Source organism: Babylonia areolata, chromosome 12 (assembly GCF_041734735.1).
Source record: "Babylonia areolata isolate BAREFJ2019XMU chromosome 12, ASM4173473v1, whole genome shotgun sequence".
Lineage (NCBI taxonomy): Eukaryota > Metazoa > Mollusca > Gastropoda > Neogastropoda > Buccinidae > Babylonia > Babylonia areolata.
In genome coordinates this window covers 41532361-41558910 of record NC_134887.1, presented here as the reverse complement: position 1 = coordinate 41558910, position 26550 = coordinate 41532361, and the positions used below count along the sequence as shown (strand labels likewise).

At 44.0% G+C, this 26550-nt stretch overlaps 1 protein-coding gene across 1 annotated transcript in view; it reads right to left on the bottom strand.

Moving 5' to 3' along the window:
• Nucleotides 1-26550, bottom strand: part of LOC143288632 (mediator of RNA polymerase II transcription subunit 13-like) — a 49803-nt gene that overhangs the window by 15861 nt on the left and 7392 nt on the right. Inside the window, exons 3-23 of the mRNA XM_076597292.1 lie at nt 21941-22037; nt 20557-20634; nt 19609-19754; nt 18983-19156; nt 17888-18245; nt 17338-17430; nt 14867-15868; nt 14426-14666; nt 13784-13826; nt 12720-12859; nt 11989-12082; nt 11337-11524; nt 10214-10383; nt 8537-9213; nt 7111-7236; nt 6402-6572; nt 5293-5390; nt 2996-3242; nt 2456-2515; nt 1256-1459; nt 64-296 (exon numbers count right to left, since the gene is read on the bottom strand). Of these exons, the coding sequence (XP_076453407.1) occupies nt 64-296; nt 1256-1459; nt 2456-2515; nt 2996-3242; nt 5293-5390; nt 6402-6572; nt 7111-7236; nt 8537-9213; nt 10214-10383; nt 11337-11524; nt 11989-12082; nt 12720-12859; nt 13784-13826; nt 14426-14666; nt 14867-15868; nt 17338-17430; nt 17888-18245; nt 18983-19156; nt 19609-19754; nt 20557-20634; nt 21941-22037 (4640 nt within the window). The remainder of the gene's footprint in view (nt 1-63; nt 297-1255; nt 1460-2455; nt 2516-2995; nt 3243-5292; nt 5391-6401; nt 6573-7110; nt 7237-8536; nt 9214-10213; nt 10384-11336; nt 11525-11988; nt 12083-12719; nt 12860-13783; nt 13827-14425; nt 14667-14866; nt 15869-17337; nt 17431-17887; nt 18246-18982; nt 19157-19608; nt 19755-20556; nt 20635-21940; nt 22038-26550) is intronic.

Sequence of the window (26550 nt, the reverse complement as noted above, 5' to 3'; positions counted from 1 at the left end):
TTTAACCAACCGTCCACCTCAGTACCTACAGGTTACATTGCTACAAACAGGGGATGGACATACCTGCAGAAAGGTGTTGCTGTGGAGGTGGGATGGCAGCACCATTTGCTGATAAGCGCGGAGCAGTCCCACCATGGCCAGGCGGTGCAGATCTGACCAGTCCTGACCGTAGGAGAAGGGTTCGACGATGTAGACCACCACGGCCGGCATGGTGCTGTCCTCTGCCACTTCTGCCTCTGTGGGCTCCGGTCGCTGTGGGCAGGGCCCTCCCTCCCCTGTGTTTGTGCTGCTTCCCTCTGTGACAGCCACACACATCATGCAATTCTGAGGGCCTGGGAGTTCTGTGTTTGTGCTGCCTCCCTCTGTCACAGCCACACACATCATGCAATTCTGAGGGCCTGGGAGTTCTGTGTTGATACAAGTATGCTGCAAGTCCTACTCATACACATACACTGCAGTCCTACACCTTCACTCACATCACACATCTGTTATTATATGATACCCATGTCATGCAGTACAGGCGTGCAAAATCTGTATCAACATGTAATGTATCGACATACAGAGGCACACTACAATCCTACTACTGTTACGTAGTGTGCCTGTGTTTATCTTAACAAACACACACACACACACACATAGTGGAAAATATACCAATATCACACAAACATCATTATCCATCATGATATCATTTATCCACATAGTGGAAAATATACCAATATCACACAAACATCATTATCCACCATTATATCATTTATCCACACAGTGGAAAATATACCAATATCACACAAACATCATTATCCACCATTATATCATTTATCCACATAGTGGAAAATATACCAATATCACACAAATATCATTATCCACCATTATATCATTTATCCACATAGTGGAAAATATACCAATATCACACAAACATCATTATCCACCATTATATCATTTATCCACATAGTGGAAAATATACCAATATCACACAAACATCATTATCCACCATTATATCATTTATCCACATAGTGGAAAATATACCAATATCACACAAGCATCATTATCCATCATTATTATCATTATATCATTTATCCACTAACATCATCACATCACTGGTCAGCTTGTAAGTTTCTTCAGCCTCTTGTCTGAACAAACTGGAATCAACAAGCATCCAAAGCACTGACAGTAACCCACAGTGATGAGGGAATCTACGACAGACTGTCCCCAACACACACACATGTAAGTTATCCTGCAAGCCTGTGGCAGTCAGTACCTTTGTTGTCCTCTCCTGTGGTGTGCATGCCGTTGGGGGTGGTGGTGGTGGTGGAAGGGGTGGTGCCGGGGGCTGGGGACTGACTGCACTCTGGGGTGGGTGGATGGGACGGGGCTGGCTCTGGCGTCTTGAACTGCGCCTTGTGCCCACTGCCACCAGCATCCAGCCCTGACCGGTCCAGGTTCTGCTGCACCAGCAAGGGGCCTGCACACACACACACACATATACATTTCAGTTCAGTTCTATATGTGATGTGCACAGCACACACACACAGAGCAGTTCTATAGATGATGTGCACAGCACACACACACACACACACAGCAGTTCTATACATGATATGCACAGCACAGCACAGCGCACACACACGCACACACATACAGCAGTTCTATACATGATATGCACAGCACAGCACAAACACACACACACATACTGCAGTTCTGTACATGATTTGCACACACACACACAAACAGCAGTTCTACACATGATATGCACAGCACAAACACACACACACATACAGCAGTTTTACACATGATGTGCACAGCACACACACAAACGCACAATTGTTCTATACCTAGTGTGTACAGTACACACGCACATCAATTCTACACATAATGTGCACAGCACATACACAAACACACAGGGCACTTCAATACATAATGTGCACAGCTCACACACACACAGAGTAGTTCTACACATGATGTGCATGGCACACACACAGTTCTTCTATACCTGGTGTGTACAGCACACAAGCACAACAGTTCTATACAAAATGTGCAAAGCACACACACATGCTCAGTTGTCCTTTGCATGGTGTGCACAGCGCACACACACTCACATAGTTGTTCTATACACAATGTACACTACACAGAGTTGTTCTATACATGCTGTGCACAGCACACACACACACACACACAGAGTTGTTCTTGACATGATGTGACAACACACATGCACTTCTCAACATGGGTGTACTTTACAAACACACCACTCACAGCAGTTCTCAATATGGTCTGTTCAATACACACCCAGTTGTCATCACACGCATCCACACACTCACTCACTTCTCTTTATATATGACCTAAACACTTCAGTAGTGGAGAGAGAGAAAAAAGAGCAGGTAACTCTTCTGAAACAAGAGCACACAACTCTTCTGAAACAATGTCAGCATAGCAAATGTTTTGTTGTCAAACTCTGCCCACTCACCAAGCAGCTGTTTCAAAGCCTGTGCGTACATCTTCAGCTTGGCTGCTATCGGGCTGTCCCCTGCAACAGAAATTGAACAGTGCTACTTATCCATAGTCACCTGCCTTCCTCCACAACTTTCACTTCATGAAGGCATCCACAATATCTTGGACATTTCCTCAAGTCTGAACTGGCTTTGTCCACACAGTTATAACAGATAGGGGGGTGGGGGTGGGGGGTGGAGGGAGGGAGAGGAGAGGGAGGGAGGGAGGGGAGAGAGTGTGTGAGAGAGAGAGACTGCATGTTTGATATACAAGCTCTAAGCATATCATTTTATATGTATACATGTGACTGAAGAGAAAAAGTTTGTCTATGTGTGTGTCTGTGTGTGCATGTGTCTGTGTGCGGGTGTGCTCTCCTATGCGTGATTGTGAGTGTGCAAACAACCGAGAACAAGAGAAGAATACAATGAAGTGTGAATAAAAAAGGCAACTGCAGGAGACAAGAAAGGAGAAGTGTGACGACCAAATCAGCAAGGCATGCAACCTGCACTACACTCACCCAGCAAACTGAACCAGTCGTCCACCACCTCCTCGGACACCTTCTGGGCGGTGGTCTTGCCCATGCGCAGGACTCCGTCACGCAGGGTCTTGATGGGCACGTGGCGGCCCAGGCGACACAGCTCGTACACTGTGCTCAGCTCCCTGAAGAAGCCGCGCACGTGCTGCAGCAGGAAGTCGTTCTCCGGGGCCAGCACCACGTACAGCACATCACGGGGCCGGCTGAACGGCTCCAGGTACAGCTTGTCCTGTGGAGACACACACACACATGTGTGTTAGTGTCAAGGTATCCTGCAGAGTTGTTTATGGACACCATGTGTTAGTGTCAAGTTATCCTGCAGAGTTGTTTATGGACACCATGTGTTAGTGTCAAGGTATCCTGCAGAGTTGTTTATGGACACCATGTGTTAGTGTCTTGGTATCTTGTAGTTATTCATGGACACTATGTGTTAGTGTCCAGGTACCCTGTAGACTTATTCATGGACACCATGTGTTAGTGTCCAGGTATTCTGTAGACTTATTCATGGACACCATGTATCAGTGTCCAGGTATCCTGTAGACTTATTCATGGACACCATGTGTTAGTGTCCAGGTATCCTGTAGACTCATTCATGGACACCATGTATCAGGTGTCCAGGTATCCTGTAGACTTATTCATGGACACCATGTGTTAGTGTCCAGGTATTCTGTAGACTTATTCATGGACACCACGCGTTAGTGTCCAGGTATCCTGTAGTTATTCATGGACACCACGCGTTAGTGTCCAGGTATCCTGTAGTTATTCATGGACACCATGTATCAGTGTCCAGGTATCCTATAGTTATTCATGGACACCATGTATCAGTGTCCAGGTATCCTGTAGTTATTCATGGACACCATGTATCAGTGTCCAGGTATCCTGTAGTTATTCATGGACACCACACGTTAGTGTTCAGGTATTCTGTGGAGTTATTTACGGACACCATTTGTTAGTGTCCAGGTATCCTGTGAAGTTATTTATAGACACCGTGTGTTAGTGTCCTGCGGTGGGCTGCATTAGCGAACTTTGCAGCACTATGTTTGCTCAGAGATTTAAGAATGTTCGTAACTGCACGGTAAATTCCATATACTCAGAAACATTTTTAACTCTAAGCAAACATAGCGCTGCACAGATCCCCTCATAGCAAACATAGCGCCGCACAGATCCCCTCATGGCAAACATAGCGCCGCACAGATCCCCTCATGGCAAACATAGCGCCGCACAGATCCCCTCATGGCAAACATAACGCCGCACAGATCCCCTCATGGCAAACATAGCGCTGCACAGATCCCCTCATGGCAAACATAGCGCCGCACAGATCCCCTCATGGCAAACATAGCGCCGCACAGATCCCCTCATGGCAAACATAACGCCGCACAGATCCCCTCATGGCAAACATAACGCCGCACAGATCCCCTCATGGCAAACACAGCGCTGCAAAGATCCCTTCATGGCAAACATAACGCCGCACAGATCCCCTCATGGCAAACATAGCGCTGCACAGATCCCCTCATGGCAAACATGGTGCTGCACAGATCCCCTCATGGCAAACATAGCGTTGCAAAGATCCCCTCATGGCAAACATAGCGTTGCAAAGATCCCCTCATGGCAAACATAGCGCTGCACAGATCCCCTCGTGGCAAACGTAGTGCTGCAAAGATCCCCTCATGGCAAACATAGCATTGCAAAGATCCCCTCATGGCAAACATAGCGCTGCACAGATCCCCTAATGGCAAAGATAGCGCTGCAAAGATCCCCTCATGGCAAACATAGCGCTGCACAGATCCCCTCATGGCAAACATAGCGTTGCAAAGATCCCCTCATGGCAAATATAGCGCTGCTAAGATCCCCTCATGGCAAATATAGCGCTGCAAAGATCCCCTCATGGCAAATATAGTGCTGCTAAGATCCCCTCATGCAACCCACCCCTGGTATCCTCTAGTTATTTCTGGACAGAGACACCACTGTCACTGTCACGGCCTGCTGTACCCCCCCTCCCCACTCCAGTGAAACAAATTTAAACAATGAACATTTGACCTTGCACTTTTAATGCACAAGCACATGCTGCAGTTTTCTAATACCAAATGACTCAGTCAAAAGAAAATATATTTTGAAACTGTTCACAACAAATTACCATGCTTTACACCCTGAACTAAAAGCCAGATAAAGAAACAGTTTCAAAAAATACATAAATAAAAATACATGCACACATAAAAAAACCTAAAAGCGTCTGAATCTTTGTCCATGCGATGCACATAGTGAAAGAAGTGCCATCTCACCCAGAACCTGACGGAGTAGGGGGAGATAGCCAGCCAGTCCCGGTCATGGGTCGCCAAAAGGTGGGGGATGGGCTGGGGGGCGCTGCTCTCCACAGAACCTGAAAATGACATCGCCACAACACACCGTCATCCACTGCTGTCACTGTTATGCAGGTCGCCACTCAACACACTGACACTGTAGCTGAATGCTCTGCACTGATTGGAGCGACTGATTTGTGCAGTGCTAAAAATGTTTGTGACTGGGGTCCAGGTGCCTCTAAAAGTGAGTGATGTTAAAACAAAAAGTAAAACAAAGGCAACAACAAGAGCAGAACATTGTAAAAATGCCAGCATGGAAATCTATGTAATATGGAAATACTCCAATCCATGTATATATGTCATAATAATGAAATATGTGTGATAAGGAAATACTCAAATCAATGTATTTATGTCATAATACAGAAATCTGTGCAATATGGAAATACTCCAATCAATGTAAACATGTCATAACTAGTTACACCGTCTCTAATCACCACTAAACACTGTCTTTTATCAGAGAGACATTTATCACTCCAGTCACCACTTACCACACTGACACTGTTGCTGAATACACCATCATCAGTTACACAGTCTCTAATGACCACAAACACTGTCATCTATCAGACACAGAAAAACGACTTGTTACAGGCATTATCATTCATCTGAAGACAGTGCCATTTCCATCCAATTCTGTATCAAACTGATATCAATCTACCTCTTCCTTAGAGCAGACCGTTTTCACAAACTGGCATTCTTGACCAATGGACAGGTCTGTCTTTCAATCCTATCTGCTGTATGAATCATTTTTGAATACCTTTAATTTTTCAAAGACAGGAAGACAAGAGTGAATAAAGGGTGGAGAGAAGCTTGGATGGGGTGAAACCAGTTCATTAAAGAAGTGTGTGTGTGTGTGTGTGTGTGTGTTTGTGTGTGTGTGTGCCCGTGTGCATATATGTGCACATGCTTATGCATATGTGTGCATGTGCATGTGTGACTATGTGTGCATGTGTGTACATGTACACATGCACATGTATGTTTAAGTCAACTGGAAAGAAGAGAGGCAGGAAGATGAGTTGACAATGGTTACACACCTCTTCCTGACAGCTGATGGAAGTCTTTCCACGAGAGAGGCCCCTGCAGCTTGTAGCTGTGTTCCCAGAGGCGGGTGACAGTCTTGTACTGGATGGCGTCTTGCAGCAAGGGCTGTAAGGACTTGAGGCACTGAACGATGTCCTGAGAGTTGGGAGGTAACCGGTGGGCACCTGACAACACACACACACATATATCAGCCAACAGTGTTTATCACACATTAGTTGCAACACACACATTAGCCAACAGTATGTATCACACAACAGTAAAAATACACACTGTAAAGAATCTCATGGGATGCACACACAGTAAACAGATCATAGCAGCATTTTTCTGTCTCTTATAAGGGCATTCAAAAACAATACTTCGCACTATCCATTTTTTCTCTCTCCTCCTTCAGGAAAGACCTCTGTGTGTGTGTGTGTGTGTGTGTGTGTGGTTGAAGCCAATGATCTTGAGCCATTAACCCAAACACTGAGTGATTTACTGACTCACTTTCCCCCCTCAAGACAGCCAGAAATGCACGTCCTACATTTTTACACATGCTGACAGTGATAAAGATCAGGTATGCTTGGGGACACAAACACTCCTTCATTCAACACCACCACCAGTCACAGACAGTAAGGATGAAGAGAAGGAGAAGGAAAGCAGGCCAACTCTACAGGCTGACAGGTAAGGAGGGTTTGGGGGTGGGGGAATGGATCCACCTACCTCTGATGAAGGGCCACTTGTGAAGACAGGAGAGGCGCATGCTGGGGTCGTCCAGCTTGTGGGAGTAACAGTTGTCCTGAGCTTGCCGCGCCATGTCCAGGGTGCTGTACACTGCTTCGTTGCCGTCTGTCACACGTCAATACAACTGTAAGCCACCTCTGTCAGTCACACTGCCACCTGTGTGTGTGTGTGTGTGTGTGTGTGTGTGTGTGTGTGTGTGTGTGTGTGCCAATGTGTTATTTTCCTTTCCATAGTATTGGTTCTATTACAAAATCTCTTTCCACTCCTAATATGTGTTATGTGAAAGCAAGAGGAAAAGAGTGTATGTATACATGCCCCAACTGCCAAATGATGTGATCGCAAAAACAGCATTTCCTTGGAATACTCCTTCTTTGGATGGTATGCTTTCCATGCCAAACTGGTGTAAACCTGAGCCAGTAGATCTGCTCTTTGGCGAATATTTGTGATGAACACAGAGCTAAGACTGCTCCACCCCCCTCCCCACTCCTCTCCCATTCTTAAGGTTGTGATGAAGCTCTAACTGAACCAATCCAAATCCCTCTTACACCAGTTAGTGATATAGCTCTAGCTGAACCAATCCATTCCTGTCTTACACCACACAGTGATACAGCTCCAGCTGAACCAATCCAATCCCCTCTTACACCACAAAGTGATACAGCTCCAGCTGAACCAATCCAATCCCCTCTTACACTACATTATGATACAGCTCTAGCCGAACCAATCCAATCCCCTCTTACACTACATTATGATACAGCTCTAGCCGAACCAATCCAATCCCCTCTTACACTACATTATGATACAGCTCTAGCCGAACCAATCCATTCCCATCTTACACCACATTGTGATACAGCTCTTGCTGAACCAACCCTATCCCGTCTTACACCAGGTAGTGATACAGCTCTAACTGAACAAACCCTATCCCATCTTACACCAGGTAGTGATACAGCTCTAGCTGAACCAACCCTATCCCGTCTTACACCAGGTAGTGATACAGCTCTAGCTGAACAAACCCTATCCCATCTTACATCAGGTAGTGATACAGCTCTAGCTGAACCAACCCTATCCCGTCTTACACCAGGTAGTGATACAGCTCTAGCTGAACAAACCCAATCCCATCTTACACCAGGTAGTGATACAGCTCTAGCTGAACAAACCCTATCCCGTCTTACACAGTGATACAGCTCTAGCTGAACAAACCCTATCCCATCTTACACAGTTAGTGATACAGCTCTAGCTGAACAAACCCTATCCCATCTTACACAGTTAGTGATACAGCTCTAGCTGAATCAACTCAATCCTCTTTTGCACCAGGTAGTGATACAGCACCAGAGGAACCAAAAATTCCCTCTTACACCAGCCCTCGCCGAACCAACTCAATCCCCTCCTCTCATCCAGCAGCACTGACCTCTGAGCCCCATGACGTCCAGCACGGAAGCGGTGAAGGAGGTGGCAGCAGCCATGTTGAGGGCCACCAGGTGACTAGCAGCACAACTGCTGGGGAAGGAGGTAGCAAACTGGGCCAGCAGTAAGTTCAACACCTCCAGAGGAACGTCCTCCACCTCCTCCCCACCCTTCCCATCCGCCGGCAGATGGAGGGGGGGCTTGCGACACTCGTACCGGTCGTGCCGATACCCCGTGACATCCACCTCATCCTCGTAGAACAGTCCCGCATTGAAGGCAAAGCGACGGTTGACGATGGCACTGAAGCCACAAGTGCACTTGTAGGAGGACTCGGAGGAACTGCCAGTGTCCGGGAGGTAGAGGCCGATGTCTGAGCCCCGGATGTCCATATTGCACACACACACATTGCAGCTGTCAAAGTTGTAGTCGCGGAACAGGTTGAGGATGGAGTCAGACAGGAGGATGTTCACCAGCAGGGAGTGGACCTCTGGCAGCTGGGAGTTAGTGCCGGTGTTGTCCATGGAGTTGAGGGTCTTGTTGAGGTAGGAGGAGGGGGTGGAGGCTGGGGACTGCAGCTCATAGGACATGGGTGTGCGTGGGGTGCGCTGCTGCTGTGCGAAGGCTGGGGATGGCATGGGTCGGCAATGCAGGCCTTCCACGGAGGGCACGTTTAGGTAGTTTCTGAAAGACAACCCATACACAACCATCTGACCTGTACATCGTCACAGGAATACAGCCACACATGGAGGGCACATTCAGGTACTTTCTAAAAAACAACATTACTAACACCATACCATCATCAAGGAAAGACAAGTCACAATCAAGGTTTCCAGACCCTGCTAGTGACAAATGGAGACTATCAATCTCCTGCAGTCTACTGTATTTTTCCATCAGTTCTCCATTCTTTTCACTCAGCTCAAAGACAACTTTTTTTCTGGGACTTCTTCCAAGGTCATCTCAGTATAACTGTTGTGTCCAACAGGAAAGATCTATCAGGCTTGCTCCCACCTGGTTGCAACTGTACAGAACACTTCAGCATTTGAAGGTAAATGCCCAATGAAATTCCTGTTTAAAAGTACTATATGTATTTCTTCTTTGACTGGAATTCATCGGAAGATGAAAAACAACAAGAAGCTAGTGAGAATACAACATATTGCAGAGGACTGTTTTTCTATATCAGTTTACCAAACCTGTTTTTGCATGCTCAGCACTGCTTAATCTATCTTCTATTTACAGTTGGCAGCTGTGTGTCTTGTTTATGGACCTGAAAGGAAATCTTCTGTAATTAAACCTCTCAAGGGTATGCATCCATAAACACTCTAGAGAGAGAGAGACAGAGAGGGGGGGGGAGAGAAAGAAAGAGAGAGAGAGAGAGAGAGAGAGAGAGAGAGAGAGAGAGAGAGAGTTTCTTAGTGAGCGCAAGTGCATATCTTTGTGTGTGCGTGCAAAAGCATGTATGTCTGTATGTATGTATGCATACGTATGTTTCTGACAAAGTGCATGCAAGTACATGATGTCAAGAAGTGTACATTCTACCCACTTCCCACTAATCCCCTACAATATAAGTTGTGCTTGACACCTCCCCACCCCCCTCTCCACACCCTTCCTGCTCCTAGGAAGCCTCAGTGAAGTGGGAGGTAGAGCCCAGCCCAGCCCAGCCCCCCCTGTGCAGACCACTCACACTCTGGGGGCATGCAGCGAGTCCATGAGGGGCAGGCCGTAGTGCCAGTCGGCAGGCTTGTACTCCGGCACCTCTCCTGCTGGCACTGAGGACAGCTGACTGGGAGGCAGGGGGCAGTATTTGGGGGCGCTGACGTAACACACATTCTTGGAGGGCACAAACACGTCGAACTGAAACACAGTGCCACAGCACCAGCTGATAGGTTTCTGCACGGCAACAAACTGAAACACGTAAGTTCCTCAAGGTGAGACATGTGCATGACAAGGGCATATAATTACACTTAAAAAGAAAATAGATTTACATGACTAGGACATAAAATACACTTTAGAGAAAATGGAATCATTTGCATGACTGGAACATAAAAATGCACTTGTGATAAAAATGAGGCCCAAACTGACATTATCCAAACTTAGCTCCTGATGTCTCTTCAAAGTCAGGCAGGAATCTCTCAGCTCCAAGTTCTGTTTCTTTCAAAGGAAATTTTCATTAGCCACATACATGAAAATTAAAGAACAATGAAAGTCTTCAAATCCTCTAACATAGGTTCAAAACCCCATCAACAGGACTGGTCCAAAAACATACCAGGAACCAATGTTCCAATGGACAGACCACATTCATTTCATAACCTTCTTTACCTGAAAGTTGAGAGTTTGAGAACTGTTGCAGGTGCAATTCATCACACAAAGTTCAATACATTTCAGTACCATGTGATCTTAAAGTCAGGTCAAGATGATGGATTATCAACAGTCAAGTGAAGTTTGCTCTGGGTCAAACAGCCATGAAATTGGTACAGCAGCCTGTAAGCAATCACTGTAATCAGAGGCTGTAATGTTTTCCAGTTCCTAGGAGCTGTTTTTGTCTAAAATGCCCCCCGAACCCCCTCCTCCTCCACACAGGCAGTGAAGGTGACGGACTTTGAACAGACCTCAGGACCTAAAATACATGTCACACTCCACACTGACTCCTGGCCTCTGATGATGGCACTCCTTTACGTCAGTTGGAGTGACTGTTTTTTGTAATGCGGTGAGGCTGACGGCCAGGATCTATGGGCAACTTAGGCAAACCGCTCCCACCCATGCTGTTACCTCCCTCTTCCTGCTACAACCCATAAAGGCTGTCTCACCTTGGAGGGGTCATCCAGGGTCATGACTGCGGTCCTCACAGGGGGCTGGTACTCTGCTTTCACGATCGGCCCCTCCACCACAGTCACCTCCATGGGTACATGGTTGTCCGTCACTGTGTCAGGTGGGCTGTGCTTGTTCGTTTCCAGAGACGGAGGGGTGGGGTACATTCGCGTCAGCTCGGATACAGCTGTCCAACACAAAATGATGACTCATTATTTGACAACTTACTCATGTTTCTCCCTTTCTTCCAGTCCTCGCAGTAATATTTCATTTCATTTTCTCATGGTATATAACTGAATTGAATAGGCAATGATTACAACCAGTACAATTCAGAAATGACAGTAATCAGTATGCTGTAAATTCTTCAACTTTTCTACTGTAACCCCTTCAATGCCACAATAAAAATCAAAGATCTGAAATATTTAGAACCACACTATAAAATTATTTGGAAGTCCAACTTAAAAGACATCTACACAAGACTGATTTTCAGTCCATCAGAATAAGCCTTCTCCACCCACCTCTTGAAACTAATCTGCGAGTCACTGCCATTTTCTTCCATGGAAAAAAAAGAAAGAAAGAAAAGAAAGATAATCAATTTCATTCCTCTCCTTCCCAGAGGCAACAAGATGGCCACCGAGGAACAGTCCTTACCTATCGTGGGTGGGTCACTGGCTTCGTTGTGAATTTTTCCTCCACCCTTCAGCTCTTCCAGAGGTCGGCTGTGGGCAAAGCCCAGGTCCATGCACTGTTAACAGAACAACAATAAATGTAGCACACTGAAAATTACAAGTGACAAAATATCTGTTCTCACAGCAGGAATCTATTCTGTGTCTGTATCAACACAATCACAGTACACTGGAGGTTCAACAGTACATGTTTTATCCTTCCTGCACATACATATCCCTGCTCTCCCCACCAACTCTCTCCTTACTATCATGCACTTCTCTTACAAATTTCATTGTCTAGAACCATTCCTAAAATGACACACTTACCTAAACGTAGTTACTGAAAATTCCTTGACGCTATTTCAACGCCAGCTAACAAGTGAAACAATTTTCACATGTGAAGGGAAACAACTAGGACTTGGTTAAACAACAGAAGTTCATATATTTACACTTCTGGGACTTAAAAAGGTCCTGAAAATATTCCATACTTATTCCTGGAGCTCCAAGAGCCCAGTTCAGTCCCAATGAATTTTTGATTGACCCAATTTTCTGGTTTGCGAGTGACCACAAGCAGCACATACAAGAGATGCATGAAGTTTTAATAAGCATAAACAACACCACATACACAAATATATACATACACTTCTATCAATCAATGGCACACACATTCCTAGATGAACAAAGAGACACAGACAGACAGAAAACAGACAGACTGACCTGAGCATCGTTGTCTTCCTCCCCTGAAGAGGAGGACTCGAAGAGCTGGGCCAGATCTTCTTCCACTCCAGTCACCTGCAGATCTTTCTCCCTCATCAGGTTTCCCGTGGAGATGAGCGGTGAGTCCACTGGGGGCATATCTGTACCAGGTCATCAGTAAAAGTTCACTTCTACCTCAGCGTTACATCTACACCACACAGCATTCTCATATCTGTGCCAGATCACTACTAACACCTCAAGTCCACCACTGTCATGTCCACAACACACATGACACAGACAGCAATAACAATTACCTCCAACAACACTTTGTTAAGTGCCAGAAACAGACTGTTACTGTCAATGTTTCTTGACATGCCCAAGCCTTTTTTTCTTTAAAAGAAAACACAAAAACTTCTGTTTGCATAAGATCAATAACACTAGAAAGTCTGGAATAACTCTGAGGTTGACTCATGACAAATGGAGATCCAGTCATCACTCAAACAGCTGACAGCCATAGTGCAGTTCTCCCTTAATTAGTATATATCTGGTGTTCCATTAAGAACGATAACTGTCACTCTCACTCAGTGAAACGCATATAATACTTCTACTATGAACCACCCATACAAACCACACAACCTGCAAATACCAACAACAGTTTCTAGTATACATTTACTATAACACTAGTATAAGATCCCTGCCCATCACACTGTCTGCTGCCACTACAGTCACTATTTCTGTGATAGTGCTTCTTCACCTGTGTTCATGGGCTGCAACTCCCACACTCACTCCATTGTACTAGCGTCCATTTAAGAGCAAAGAGCTTGACTGTTTCTAATCCCACCATGTAGGCAATCATGTAACCTTTTCTTTTGTGGGGGCGTTAGTGAGTCTCTCTCCCACAACACATTGTCTACTACCACTTCATGCTCTTTCAGAAAAAAAAGAAGTCTTTTTCACACACTGTTTTGATGCACTTACCATGAGTTATCTCTCTCCCACAACACATTGTCAACTACCACTTCATGCTCTTTCAGAAACCCCCCCCAAAACCAAGTCTTTTTCAAACACTGTTTTGATGCACTTACCATGAGTTATGTCCTCTGGCCCTCCTTCCCCCTGTTCCTCCCCCTGAAAAAATAACAATTTACATCAACAATGTATTGTCAATCAGGTGCAGTTTGCTAGATGTGACGAGTACTGTTACACTAACATGGTGGTTAGTTCTGTGATCATTACTGCATTCTGTCTATATGACAGGATACATCCCAGTAATAATTATCCTGAAATCAGATACAGAACTTTACAAAATATCAAAAATCAGTTGATGGTAAATAGAGATTACTGGACAAGAGCCCAAAGAATCACATACACATGCATACTCACAAACTATAATGAGGAAAAGCATTACAATTGTACCAGTAAGCCGTTTACTAATGGTAATAATAATAAAGACGAAAGGACATCAAAATAAGACATTCAAACAACTAAGAACACAAACGAGACCTTTAGAAATAAAGAAAACAGGACATCAAAATCAAAGAAAACAGGACATCAAAATCAGACATTCAGACCTTAACTTTAAAAGAGACAGAAGGTGGACACACCTGCATTATTTATACTTTACCAGAAATCGACCTTTACAAAAATTCAGACCACCAGTGTTGACTGATTTCTAAGCTGACTATCTCTGCACACAAAGGCAGGAAGGAAGCAGTATGATGTCTTACAAAGCGGGGTGACTGTCGATCCCGCCCTTGACGTGAGGGTGCGGCAACAGTGAGAGGGTTGGCGGAGGCTTCATCAGAGAAGGTATAGGGATCGGGTGGGGCTGGAGAGTGCGATGTGCTGTGCTGGGAATGTGCCAGGGGGGGAGAGATGGGCTCCAGGCCACTGGTGCCAGCTGCCACTGATGGCGATGTCCATTCTGGTGGAACCTCATAGCGACTTTTCTTCAGGGGAAAATGAGACCTGCACATGAACCACTGCCCCGTGTAAGCATCCACTTTATCACCAACTCACTTCATTCATTTACATATGTGTGGACACCCCCCTCTACATTTCTCTTTAAAGCTTTTTTTTTTCTCTAATGAACTGAATTTGATACTTGCCAATCAAGTGAGAGAGAGAAAGAGAGAGAGAGAGAGGGAGAGAGGAGACTGTGAACTTACCAGGTATGAACAGGCTTCTTGTCGTACAAGGCTGTCAAGACTAGATCTTTCTCCTCCTCCTCTGAATCACTGTCTGGCAAGACGGGTCTCTTGAGCACATTGTCCGCACACCTCTGCTGCGATTGCAGCCAGTTTGTCACCAGCTCCTTCTTGGACGACTCTAAAGCACTCCACGGTAAGTGAGATTCAGGAGAAGCAGGGACACCACTCCCTGCACCCCCCGTCATTGCTGTAGTAGTAGCTGCTGCCTTAGGCTGGGGGGTAGCTGCCCCTTGCCCACTAGTCAACTCCTCACCCTTGGTGAGTAACTCCGAGTTCAAGCTGCCGTTTGGAGGGAGGGTGTGCTGACCCGCCCCTGCCTCTGCCCCCGATGCCTGCTGCTGCTCCACACTGGCTGCGTTACCACGCGACGCCTCTTTGTCCCCCCCACCCTGACTCTCCCCACTGCTGCCACCACCACCACCACTGTTTCCCCCACCTGCCCCATTGTTGTTGCTGTTGCTGCTGAGGGTGGTGGGGGTGGGGGTGGGGGTGGACGTGGCCTGGCTGGTGGCAGCCCCTGTCCCCCCGGCCCCCTGCTGTTTGCTGGGGGGGTGTGGACTGAGGGTGGGCATGGTGGGCTCCAAGGAGGGGAGGTTGGGGGGCGGGTCCAGGGGGGAAGGGGCAGAGGTGGGGGTGTCCATGGGCACGTCAGGGACCGGTGTGGATCCACCCTGCGGCGGGATGGTGGTGGAGCCCGTGGGCAGGAAGGCGGGGTTGGGGGGCAGGTGACTCATCACACGCTCCACGTCAAACTGGAGCACATCGTCCTGCACCTGAGTCTGACGCCGATGGAAGGGCACAGAACTGCGACCGTGTCGTGACTGCTGCCGCTCCAGCCGTTCTGTCTTTTTCTCCTCCTTCTCTCCCTTTTCCTTGTCTGTCTTTTCCTTCTCACAGTCCTTGTCCTTTTTGCTGCTGGACTTGGACTTTGTCTGCATTGCTGCCTTCGTCTTGACATGTCTGAAATGTTTGAGACGGAAGGAGAAAAGTCAGTACCTTGTTGGTTCACTTTGCCAGGAATTGAAACAGCCATTATAATTTGTTTGGTAGCTTTCAACAAGTATTTTTAATTGCAAACTATTATAACCGTTATTTCCAGGCTCCAACTTGGGATGTTCAATACTGTTTATGTTCCAGTTATGACCAGTAACTATATCAAAGTGATGAAAAAACTAGTTGACAATTCAAGCTTTATCATATTTCTACCCCACCCCCAGCTATGTTGCGACCTTGAACTCCTGACCGCACCATCTTGACTGTTTGTTTTATTCTTACCATGACAAATCACTGTATCGAGTTTGATGGAGGCTGAATTAACTCACTCAGTACGGCCAGCCCTCTCTTCTCCTCTACACAGACCCCTCGGATGTCCAGTGGGTGTCTGAATGACCCAACCTTTAGCTTCCATCGTCAGAATTGTGGTATTCTTTGTCAACATTCACCTCTTCAGTATAAGAGCCTTCCGCTTGCAATATTTTGATGATGGTAATTGGGCTGAAATGCTGTTAATGTTGTCTCTTTCACCGTTCGTATGGAGAGAGTTAAGACCTTATCTCTAATACCCCACAAGTTAAAAAAAAAAGAAAGAAAAGAAAAGAATCCATGCTATGACTTTCAACTTTAATGTTAATGAGATCACACCATCAACATGGCACATTCATCACATATTATATCTGATCAACATTGTATGCCAGACAAACTCTGACAAGCTTTTTCTATTTTTCATGTGTGATGAGCATAACCACTGACCTCTCACCCTGCTTATCAACAAGAAGTTAAATGGGTTTATTATCTCATACGGACAGCAGGTGTCTATGAATTGCCATACTCTAACTGGGCAGAACCCGTTGTTTTCAAACATGCTTTCACTACTTCTTTCCTGCTTTTACAACTTTGCCAGATGCTGTCACTCATGTTCTATCTCATGTGCAAGGTGTCCTCAGATTAGAGAGAGAGACAGAGAGAGAGAGAGAGAGAGAGAGAGAGAGAGAGAGAGAGAGAGAGAGAGAGGGAGAGAGAGAGAGAAAATCTATTCCTCAAATTAAAGATTTCAGGCATTGCCTCGTCTTCCAATCTGTCCTTGTGACAATAACAATAATTACGATATCGATGAGAGACAGACAGACAGACAGACAGAGAGAGAGAGAGAGAGAGAGAGGGGTTCGTGTCAAAAAGTTTATTCAGTATAGGCCATGGCCCATTCTGAAGGGGATACAATAAATACGAACAATTCACACAAATTTGCAGACTAGCTAGCTTTTTTAAACAATAATATACTGACAGAAAAGCAAAATGAAACTATATTGTAAACAATTTGTAAATTCAGCTGGGCAAAATAGTGTGCAGCTTAAGAGAGAGAGAGAGAGAGAGAGAGAGAGAGAGAGAGAGAGAGAGAGAAAGAGACAGAGACAAAAAGAGAAAGTACTGACTTTGCACAGTTGCAGGGAACCTTGGAGGAAGGGTCAGAGAATGTCCACAATCCTGATGTACTGCTTTCCTCACCCCCTCCTGTCTCCTGACTCCTGTCAACGCAATGTCCAACCATCATCATCTCTCAGTCTTCACAGCACAGCTGACATTCTCAGTGCATGGCGTATCAACACGTGTGCGTGTGCGTGTGTGCATGTGTGCGTGTGTGCATGTGCACACAACAAAGACATAACATTATGATATCAAATACACAAAAAACAAAAATCGCCAAATCATCAAAAAACAAAACATTAATTCTGCCCTGAACCACCTCCATAATTATGTTAATCTTTTTGTGTGATACACTGTATTTGTCATGGCTGGAAATGGGAAAGAAAGAAAGAAAAAAAAAATCACTGTCTGTTCTCGAGTCCTACACAGCCTACCAACACCAGACACAGATGATATCAATGCACATGCCTAAGCAGACACTCAGTCCCCTTCCCTATGCTCATGTGTAGCGGTGAAGAGAGGGTGGCAGGCTGAACCGAGCTAACTAACTGTGCATACCTTGCTGAGGGGATGGGGGCGGCGCCAGTCGTCAACGTGGAGTCCTGAGCCACCCTCTGCGTGATGTGGTGACTCAACACCTGGCCGATGCTGGGTAACCGCGACTGTCTGCCCTCCCCAAACCCCATCCTCTCCCCCCCTCCGCCACCTCCTCCTGCCTCACCGTGCAGGTGAGGGTGAGGGTGAGGGTGAGGGGAGTGGGGCGGGGTCATGGGAGGGTAGAGGTCAGCAGCACCCAGGCCTGGCCCTCGCCCCGCAAGACTGTCCCCCGCCCCGGCCACCGATGACGCTCGCCCCATCGCCTCCTCCGTGTCACAGATCAGCACGTAGCTGGAGGGATAGCGCATGCGGTATCCCGCTGCAAAGGAAAATGATGATCACAGTTTTGGTCTGTGATGACTTACTGCATGTGAAAGGCTTCTGTCAACAAACAACAGACATCACTATCTAAGACCAGACTGTGTAGAAATCTAACAAAGTGTCTGTGCAGAACTTCAAAATGATGAAAGAAGTATAGTCAACATTTGCAAACAGCGGCATACAAAAATTTCCTTTTTTTAAAAAAATTATTATTTCCATAAACAATAAAGTTTATTAGAGAAACTGGGTAAATGAATGAAAGAAATATGAATATTACTAAGAATGAAGGAAAATATCACCAAGCTGAATGGCTAAACTGATGAAAGGAGATATCCAGTATGCTCAACTGCAAGCCAAGTATCATAATGTAAAAGTGGATGACCACAACTTAGTCATGTAAAAAGAAAGAAAAAACAGAAGAAGAAATCTGCTTTAAGTGAACATGCAGAAAGAAGTCAGGTATGATACTGTAATGACATATTTTTATGGAACTGAAAAGTTTCTGGACTGAGTCAAGGGGGTTCTTAACAAAGTGTGCAAAAAAACAAAACATAAAACAAACTTACTCTGCCAAAATGGAAAATCGTAAAATACATGAACACCACCATGCAGTATTTCACCATGTCAGAAGAGAAATCTGTATATGACAGAAACATTCCCACTCATGCAGTGTTTGTTACAACTGGCTTTTACACACACCCTGTACTCCCCCTCCACCCAGCATGGTCCACTCACCCACAATGACCTCCACAAAGTTGGGCAGCTGGTTGGGGTCCAGCTCCTTGCTGTCGTCTGTGTCCAAAGGGAAGTACTGGCTCCACTGCTGCAGCAGCAGGCGGATGTGGGGGTCCGTGTCCCGGTACGTCTGCCCTGTCAGCGTGGCGCTCATCCCGAAGGGGGCCAATATGGCTGCCACACACAACATCTACACAGTCACGCATTATCTTCTGTACCGCCACAGAGAACACAACTATCTTCTGAGCACTGCAGCGAGGGCGTGTGCACACCCACTGTATAACAGAGATCTGCCAGTAAATGAGAACGGTTACTCACACCTAACCGTCTGAAAGTGAATGACTGAGAAAGGAGATAATTTCTTGCACACAATATCTAAAATGTGGGGGGTACTGAATAAAAAAGATTTGCCAGTAACCAAGAACAGTTACCCACACCTTACTGTCTGAAAGTGAAAGATTAAGACAGGAGATAATTTCTAGCACACTATTTCTATAAACTGGGGGTACTGGGTTTTTGGGTTTTTTAAATAAAAAGAAAAAATCCCATGGCATCCCTAAAGGGGTAGGGGATGATGGGTGGGGAAAAAAAAAAAAGACAACAGATTGTAGACAAGCGGGACTGACCTTGGAAGTGGGCCTGTGAATCTTGCATAAGGTGGAGGTGGTGGGGGAACAGGCGCCATACCGGGGAGTGCTGCTTCACCTCTATGCTGGCGCACACCTGGGACTCCCCGTGCAGGAAGAAGTGGAAGCAGAATGACAGGTGACAGCTGCAGACAGACACATGACAAACCATTCATGATCATTTCTTACTGCTGGAATATCAGTCATCTAACAGTGAATGATCGATTAAATTTGTGGCATCTACAATAATATTTACAGATAAATAATAGTGAACAAAATCCCAACTTTTATCATTTCTATCACTTAACTATTTTTTTTTGCTCCGATCTATCGTCTTCAAAGCAGATCCTGTCACTGCATTAGAACAGGTTACATATACATCTATTATATAACCAGTCACACACCGACGTCATGTCATACGTAACGTGAGGACAATGGTGGGACGAAAGCATCCTCTTGTGAAGTGCACCGAGCTCTGAAGTAGAGGACTGTACTACAGACCACAGAAATAATTCATTATCATTCTCCAGAGCTCTGAATTATACTACAGGACTGCACAGTAGGAATATTTCATAATCATTCTCTTGACTTATGAATCATACAAGGACTGCACTACAGAAATATTTCATTATGTTCTATATCATGTATCCAGTACCAATGACCTTATTTTACCAAAGGCTGAGCTTTATTTCAGTTGCAAGCCAGCTGGCTGACACAGCAGTGATCAGTAGCTAGACCTTGTTCTCCTGCTTTGCAAAAGATCAATAGCAAACATCATAAAATCAAGTGGACTCAGCGTGTAGTATGAATGGTTGGCCACTCGTTTCATGCTGGACAACACCCTTCTGTCGTCCAAGCCATGGCTGATAGTGATACTGTGATAGACAACTACTAATTCTTGGAACTCCCTACCCCTCCATCCCCAACCTGACCACAGCAGTCTTTTACCTTCTGTCTCCAGTGCCATGGTCTTGAGGCATCACAAACCACTTGCCAAGGCGGACAAAGTTTTTGGCCAGCAGACATCTGTGAAAATAACAGGGACAGGGACATTATAATATAAACAGGCTGAAAAAAAATTGTTTCAGAATTTACAAAGATCTAAACTCATTTCATTTACACATGAGTAAAAACGTGACAAAACGTTTACACTGCACTAACTATGACTTCAGTGGTTTAAGCAGAATAATGAACAGAAAATGGAGGACATTTTGCAATACTAATGCAGACTTCAATATCTGGTTTTGACAGCTGTGTCCAGACCAAGGGGACAGGCAAGAGAAAAACATCTGCATGCATGCATGTGAAGGTAATGGTGGTCACAGAGACCACATGATGAAACCAATTGAGTGACATTCTTTCTTTCTTTTTTTTGCACCCACGTATTTAACCCCAAATTCTTTCCCAAATGAAGGAACCAGTTGAACAAAGAGGCCTGGAGAAAGGAGCGAGTGCGATGGTGCATAACATATAGATATCATAAAAAAATTATTCTATGTGTCAGCGTTAATCCTCATTCTTCAACAGTGTGAAGCATCTGGATTGTCGATGAGACAAGGCCTGAGGAAGCTGACTGTGTGACAGGAGTGACTTGATGAGTATTGATTGTTTCTCTCGTACATCAGGCTGCACAATTCTCTGTGCGATGTAGCTATGTAAACAGTGAATAAATAATGTAGATACACCTGCTGGATAGTCTCTCCCACTATTTGATGTGATTCTAATTCTGTCAAGAGTGGAAAACTTGAGAAAAGATATGTGTATAACAAGGCCAATGTGAAAAGCACTCACTCACCTGATATATATATATATCTAAAAGCACTCAAAGTACTTGCTCACCAAATATAAAGGCTCTCGCTCAACGAAAAATTTGTGGAGACCTATTAAATTGAATGTACCTGCTGCTGTACTTTGGACACAGCAATTATCATCTTTCCAACTGTGTACTGTAACAACTCCCTGGCAGTACACAATTTTGACAGTTACACATGTAATTAAATGAATGGCTGAACATATCACCTTCATACTATTTCACGAATAAGTGTCCTACTGACTGTCAACTATGGTGTACCAAGTGGTTAACGTCGGACAACAGTACACCACCAAACACATAGGACATGCTTGTTCTCAACACCACTCACAACTAGGACTGACACCACTCCCAGCTGTTTCACTGAAGATTTCATTCATCTTTGCAATATGTGTACACCTGTACATTTATCAAATGTTAATACATGCACACATACTACTTTTAAAAACTACCACATTTCATTATTGCAATAATCTTACTATGTCATTAAAAAGAGGATGTTGAAATAACCAAAAGACCCACCGTTCAATTAAGTTGTGGAGTGCTTTAAAAAGCAAGGTTCGACACTCGTAAGTTAGGCCACTGTCTTTGTCTCGATCCCATGTTCCATGTTCCACTTCTGAAAACAACATACACACCACAATGATCGCCATACTGTTCCAGGTTCTCAAATTAAAAAGTGAAAACAAAACGAATGAAGTGATGGCTGCTCATCATAACATTTCATTCTCAATTTATAACTGGTGAAAAAAAAAATGTAGCAAGCAAACAAGCACTGAAACACTATCTCCCTAGCTGCTGCCATTGTGCCTGCCAGTCTGGGAAACAAAAAAAAACTACATTTTCCAATGAATGGTCTAAAGAAATGTAACCTCAATAATCAGCTTTGTGACATCAGCAGCTTCAGGATAAAGACTTAAAAAAAAAAAAAAGAAAAAAAAAGAAAAAAGATGAATGTAACAAGGGTGGTGTTTAAACATTATTCCACGTCAATTTAACCAGTAGTAATGGGTAGAATTTAAAAGGAGGTTGATTTTTTACTGCGTAACAGTTTTTAACACAATAAAAAACCAACACCACCTCAATCATCTGTTGGATCAGCTGGGACATGATCACAAATAGAGTTTAAACAGAAAACACAACAGCAGGATATGAGTATTATGCATGTATGCATTTCATATTCGACAGGAAGAAAAAGATCATATCAGATGTGTGAGTGACATTGATGCACAGATCTATTCAATCAGACTAGGTCAACAGTTCTCCACTTGGGACTCATGGAAGTTTCATGACAGAAACCAGTATGGTAAATAAGGTTCTGGTAGCCGATTTAGTTTGTATTGATGTTCTATTTTATTTAGCCGATTTAGTTTGTATTGATGTTCTATTTTATTAAAAGTAAAATAATAAATTAAATTAAAATTATAACCTTTCTTTCTGTCTCTGCTATTTTTCCCCTTACCATTTTTTTTGGTAAACTGGTGATGTAGAGTGATTGACAATGTTAATGCTCACTTAGTTTGATCAGTCAATGACATAAAAATGTGACCAACAGCCAAAAACAACAGCTGACACAGTGACAGATACAAGGTAACAATGAACAGCAGATGTGCCTTACTTCCCCAGTCAATGCATGACTGCACCACAGGAGATAAAACCGATCGACACTGAACAAAGAAGGTGAAACAGACTGACACTGAAAAGAGTGTGAACCAGATATTTCCAGTGGTTCATTTAAGCAGAGAAGGACAAGAAGTGTGGTGTTGCAACTGAGAAAAGGAAGGAAACCAATCCAGCAACAAGATGAGAAAGGCTAAAGAAAACTGTCCAGGACTGCTTCAATTGTAGTCTTTTCTCTACTGTGCGGCTGGTTGTCACACTGAAGCTACCTCGAACCTGCTACTTGGAAAGTTATATAAAGTTACATCATAATGAAGATGCATTATATAAAAAAACATATGTAAATATTCAATTTACTGAGATACTATTAATATTCAGTTTGAATCTTTGATGATTCTCCATAATACATATCATATAATATACACTTTCCTTAACTACATTATACTTCTTTCCTTCTTTATTTGCACATTAAATTCATTCTCATTACAGTTCCTAACTTTTAAACTCTGTGTGTGTGTGTGTGTGTGCGTGCACGCGCGTGTGTACAGCCATGCATGTGTAGTGCGAGTTGGTTCACTTATAGCAGTGACTGTATACTAGTCTTATGCCATGCAGTGGTGGACAGAAAGAACAAATCAATACAAAACGAGAGGCAAGGCCTTCAAGACTCACTTGTGATACACTTAAAAAAACAAAAACAAAAAAAACAACAAGCTTTTTATGTATTGAGTATAATTTCAAAATGTAATGTTTAAGATGAGAAAGATCAGTTTAAAGCAAATTAAGTCCCCTTGCATTAATTACAGAGAGAGTAATTTCCCTTTTTTACTATCTGCACCAAAACGTTTGCAAAATAAATAAAACTTCCATGCTTAGCAAAAGAAGTTCCTGTTTGAACAAAAAATGATAATAATGACTGCTCTTGTTGTTGGGTCAGAATATCAGATCAAAGTGCCAAGTTTAGAGAATACAAAAAATATAAATATAACAGTAAATGCAGTTTGCATATAATTAGGCTTCATTTTTTTAATTATTTTTTTGTGCCCATCCCAGAGGTGCAATATTGTTTTAAACAAGATGACTGGAAAGAACTGAATTTTTCCTATTTTTATGCCTAATTTGGTGTCAACTGACAAAGTAGTTGCAGAGAAAATGTCAATGTTAAAGGTTTACCACAGACACACACACACAACCAAACACCGGGTTAAAACATAGACTCACTTTGTTTACACAAGTGAGTCAAAAATGTCTCTGACACCTCCCACCCTGACCAAAACTAAAGGACCACAAAATATAAATAATTTTTTTTTTTAAAAAGCACGGTTTTGGAAGGTATTCAATTATAGTTTAATTTAAACTTTAAATGTGAATCATTTGGAGAAAAAAAAAGAGAGATACATATACATGCGCACACACACACACACACATAAATACATTGTATACAGGACATTACAATTTTCTTTTTGATTTTGAGACTAGACACCTGAATTTAAAAACAAAAAAAAAAACAACAAAAAAAAACCCCCTGTGTGTATGATTTTTACTGATTTGGATAGATGCAGGATCAAACTCATGAATAATCCAGTGACATCATTTTCTATTGTAGTATATGATTAACCTTCAGACATGGGACTGAAAATGAAATCTTGAAACTGACCAGGCTGGAAAGCAATAAATAAGAAATACAAAACAGGAACTGCTCTCCATGGCTGCACAAACAGCCAGAACAAACCTTCCTGATTTGGGAGGATTGGGAGGAAGAGCCAGTCAACATAATGAAAAAACAAAGTCTGCCCTGATCAGCAAGGAAACCAAAGTGATTACACCAGGCGCGGTCATCCTTGCTGATTACACTTTCACCGATTTTGCGTGCTTGCCTGCCTTCCCTCCCCACTGCTTTTCTGAGTGAAGGCGACTGGTTGCTGTCAATCACAGAAATGGGAGCCCCACCCCCACCCCACCCCTCACAACCCTTCCCCATTCCTTCTCCTGCTGCAGACACCCATCTGCCAGACAGGAGCTGATCAAACAGCTCTCCCTCCTAAAGCCAACCCCCCTTCCTCACCCCCACCCTCTTTGCTACAATGTCTCAGTGGCAGGCGGGGCAGCACTGTCAGGGCAGGCTGGCAGTGTGTGTGTGTGTGTGTGTGTGTAAAATGCCGGGGAAGGAAGGAGACCGGGGTGAATTCCCTGCATGCCTGCAAGTGGGGCCAAATGGAGGAGAGCTCTCAATCTGCAATGTGAGACACACAAGCTGAGCGGTGGCTGGTACTTGGTGGCTTGGTGCCGGCCTGCCCTGCACTGCTGCCGCCTGGCTAATCCAGGTCACCGCCCTGGGGCCGCCTGTCTTCAGGCAAAGCAAGGTGCTGCAGGCCTGACAGCACTGAACACGTGTATACAGTTTCGTGGCTGATCTATTCGGTCTACTGTCACCTCGAGGCTCCACTCATCTGGCAACTCTTGGTCAATATCTAACGCTGTCACCACCACTGTTTTGTGGTGTAAACTGCATAGAGCTCAATATTAGTCCTATTCAGCTCAGTGGTTAAATCAAATGACATGCACTACGGTAGTGGAGACAGCAGGCAAATAATAATAACATCACTGTTGACAGTGTTGTTGCACACACCTTGCATTTAACTGTGACAAAGAAATTTTGCATAAAAATTGCTAAAAGTAAAACCATAATTATATCTAATTCCTACATTTAGTGGGAATTTTTTCCTTTTACAATTTTCAGAAGTTTCTCAACTTTCTGCATCCCCCCCCCCCCCCCACTCCCCCTAAAAATTTCCATTACTGAAAGGTGACTAATAATAATAAAGGATACTTATAATATTGCACACTATCCAGAAATCTGCTCTAGGTGATTTACAAAAACACTTTCGTTAAAACATTACATCAATGATGACTACCCAGTTGTGAGTTATGAACAACATGCATACAAGTGTTTTGATCTTTTCACAGTAATTGATGGCACCAAGAATAACAGGCCAAACACACAATAAAATGCTTCTCACTTGTTCTGAAGTCAATTCAAATTGTCCCTTGTTCTGAAGTCAGTTCAAATTGTCCCTTGTTCTGGAGTCAATTCTTTGTATCTGTCCCTCCCTCAATGACAAGTTTTGTTGTTTTTCAACTTTTAGTAACAGTCAACTTTTAGTAACAGCACACTACTATTATTAGTCCTTGCAGTTGCAGTGCATGTTCAGATTTAAAAAAAGGAAACTAAAATAATGTATAATGGCCATCCTGCTGGTCATTTCAACTCATCCACCCCCAAACCAACCAGCCAAACACACACACAATCCCCCTTAAGCATTCACTTTTGAATCACTTACTACTGTCCTGAGCTCCAGGTCCTAAAAGACAGTTGTCTTTTTTTGTGGACATTTCAATGGGATGAAAGGGGAAGATACCACTGGGAACTGGAGTCATGTTTCATTATATGTGAGTTTTTCATTTATTGCTTTATTCTTCTTTTTTTTTTTACCAGTCCCTCTTAGTCTAAG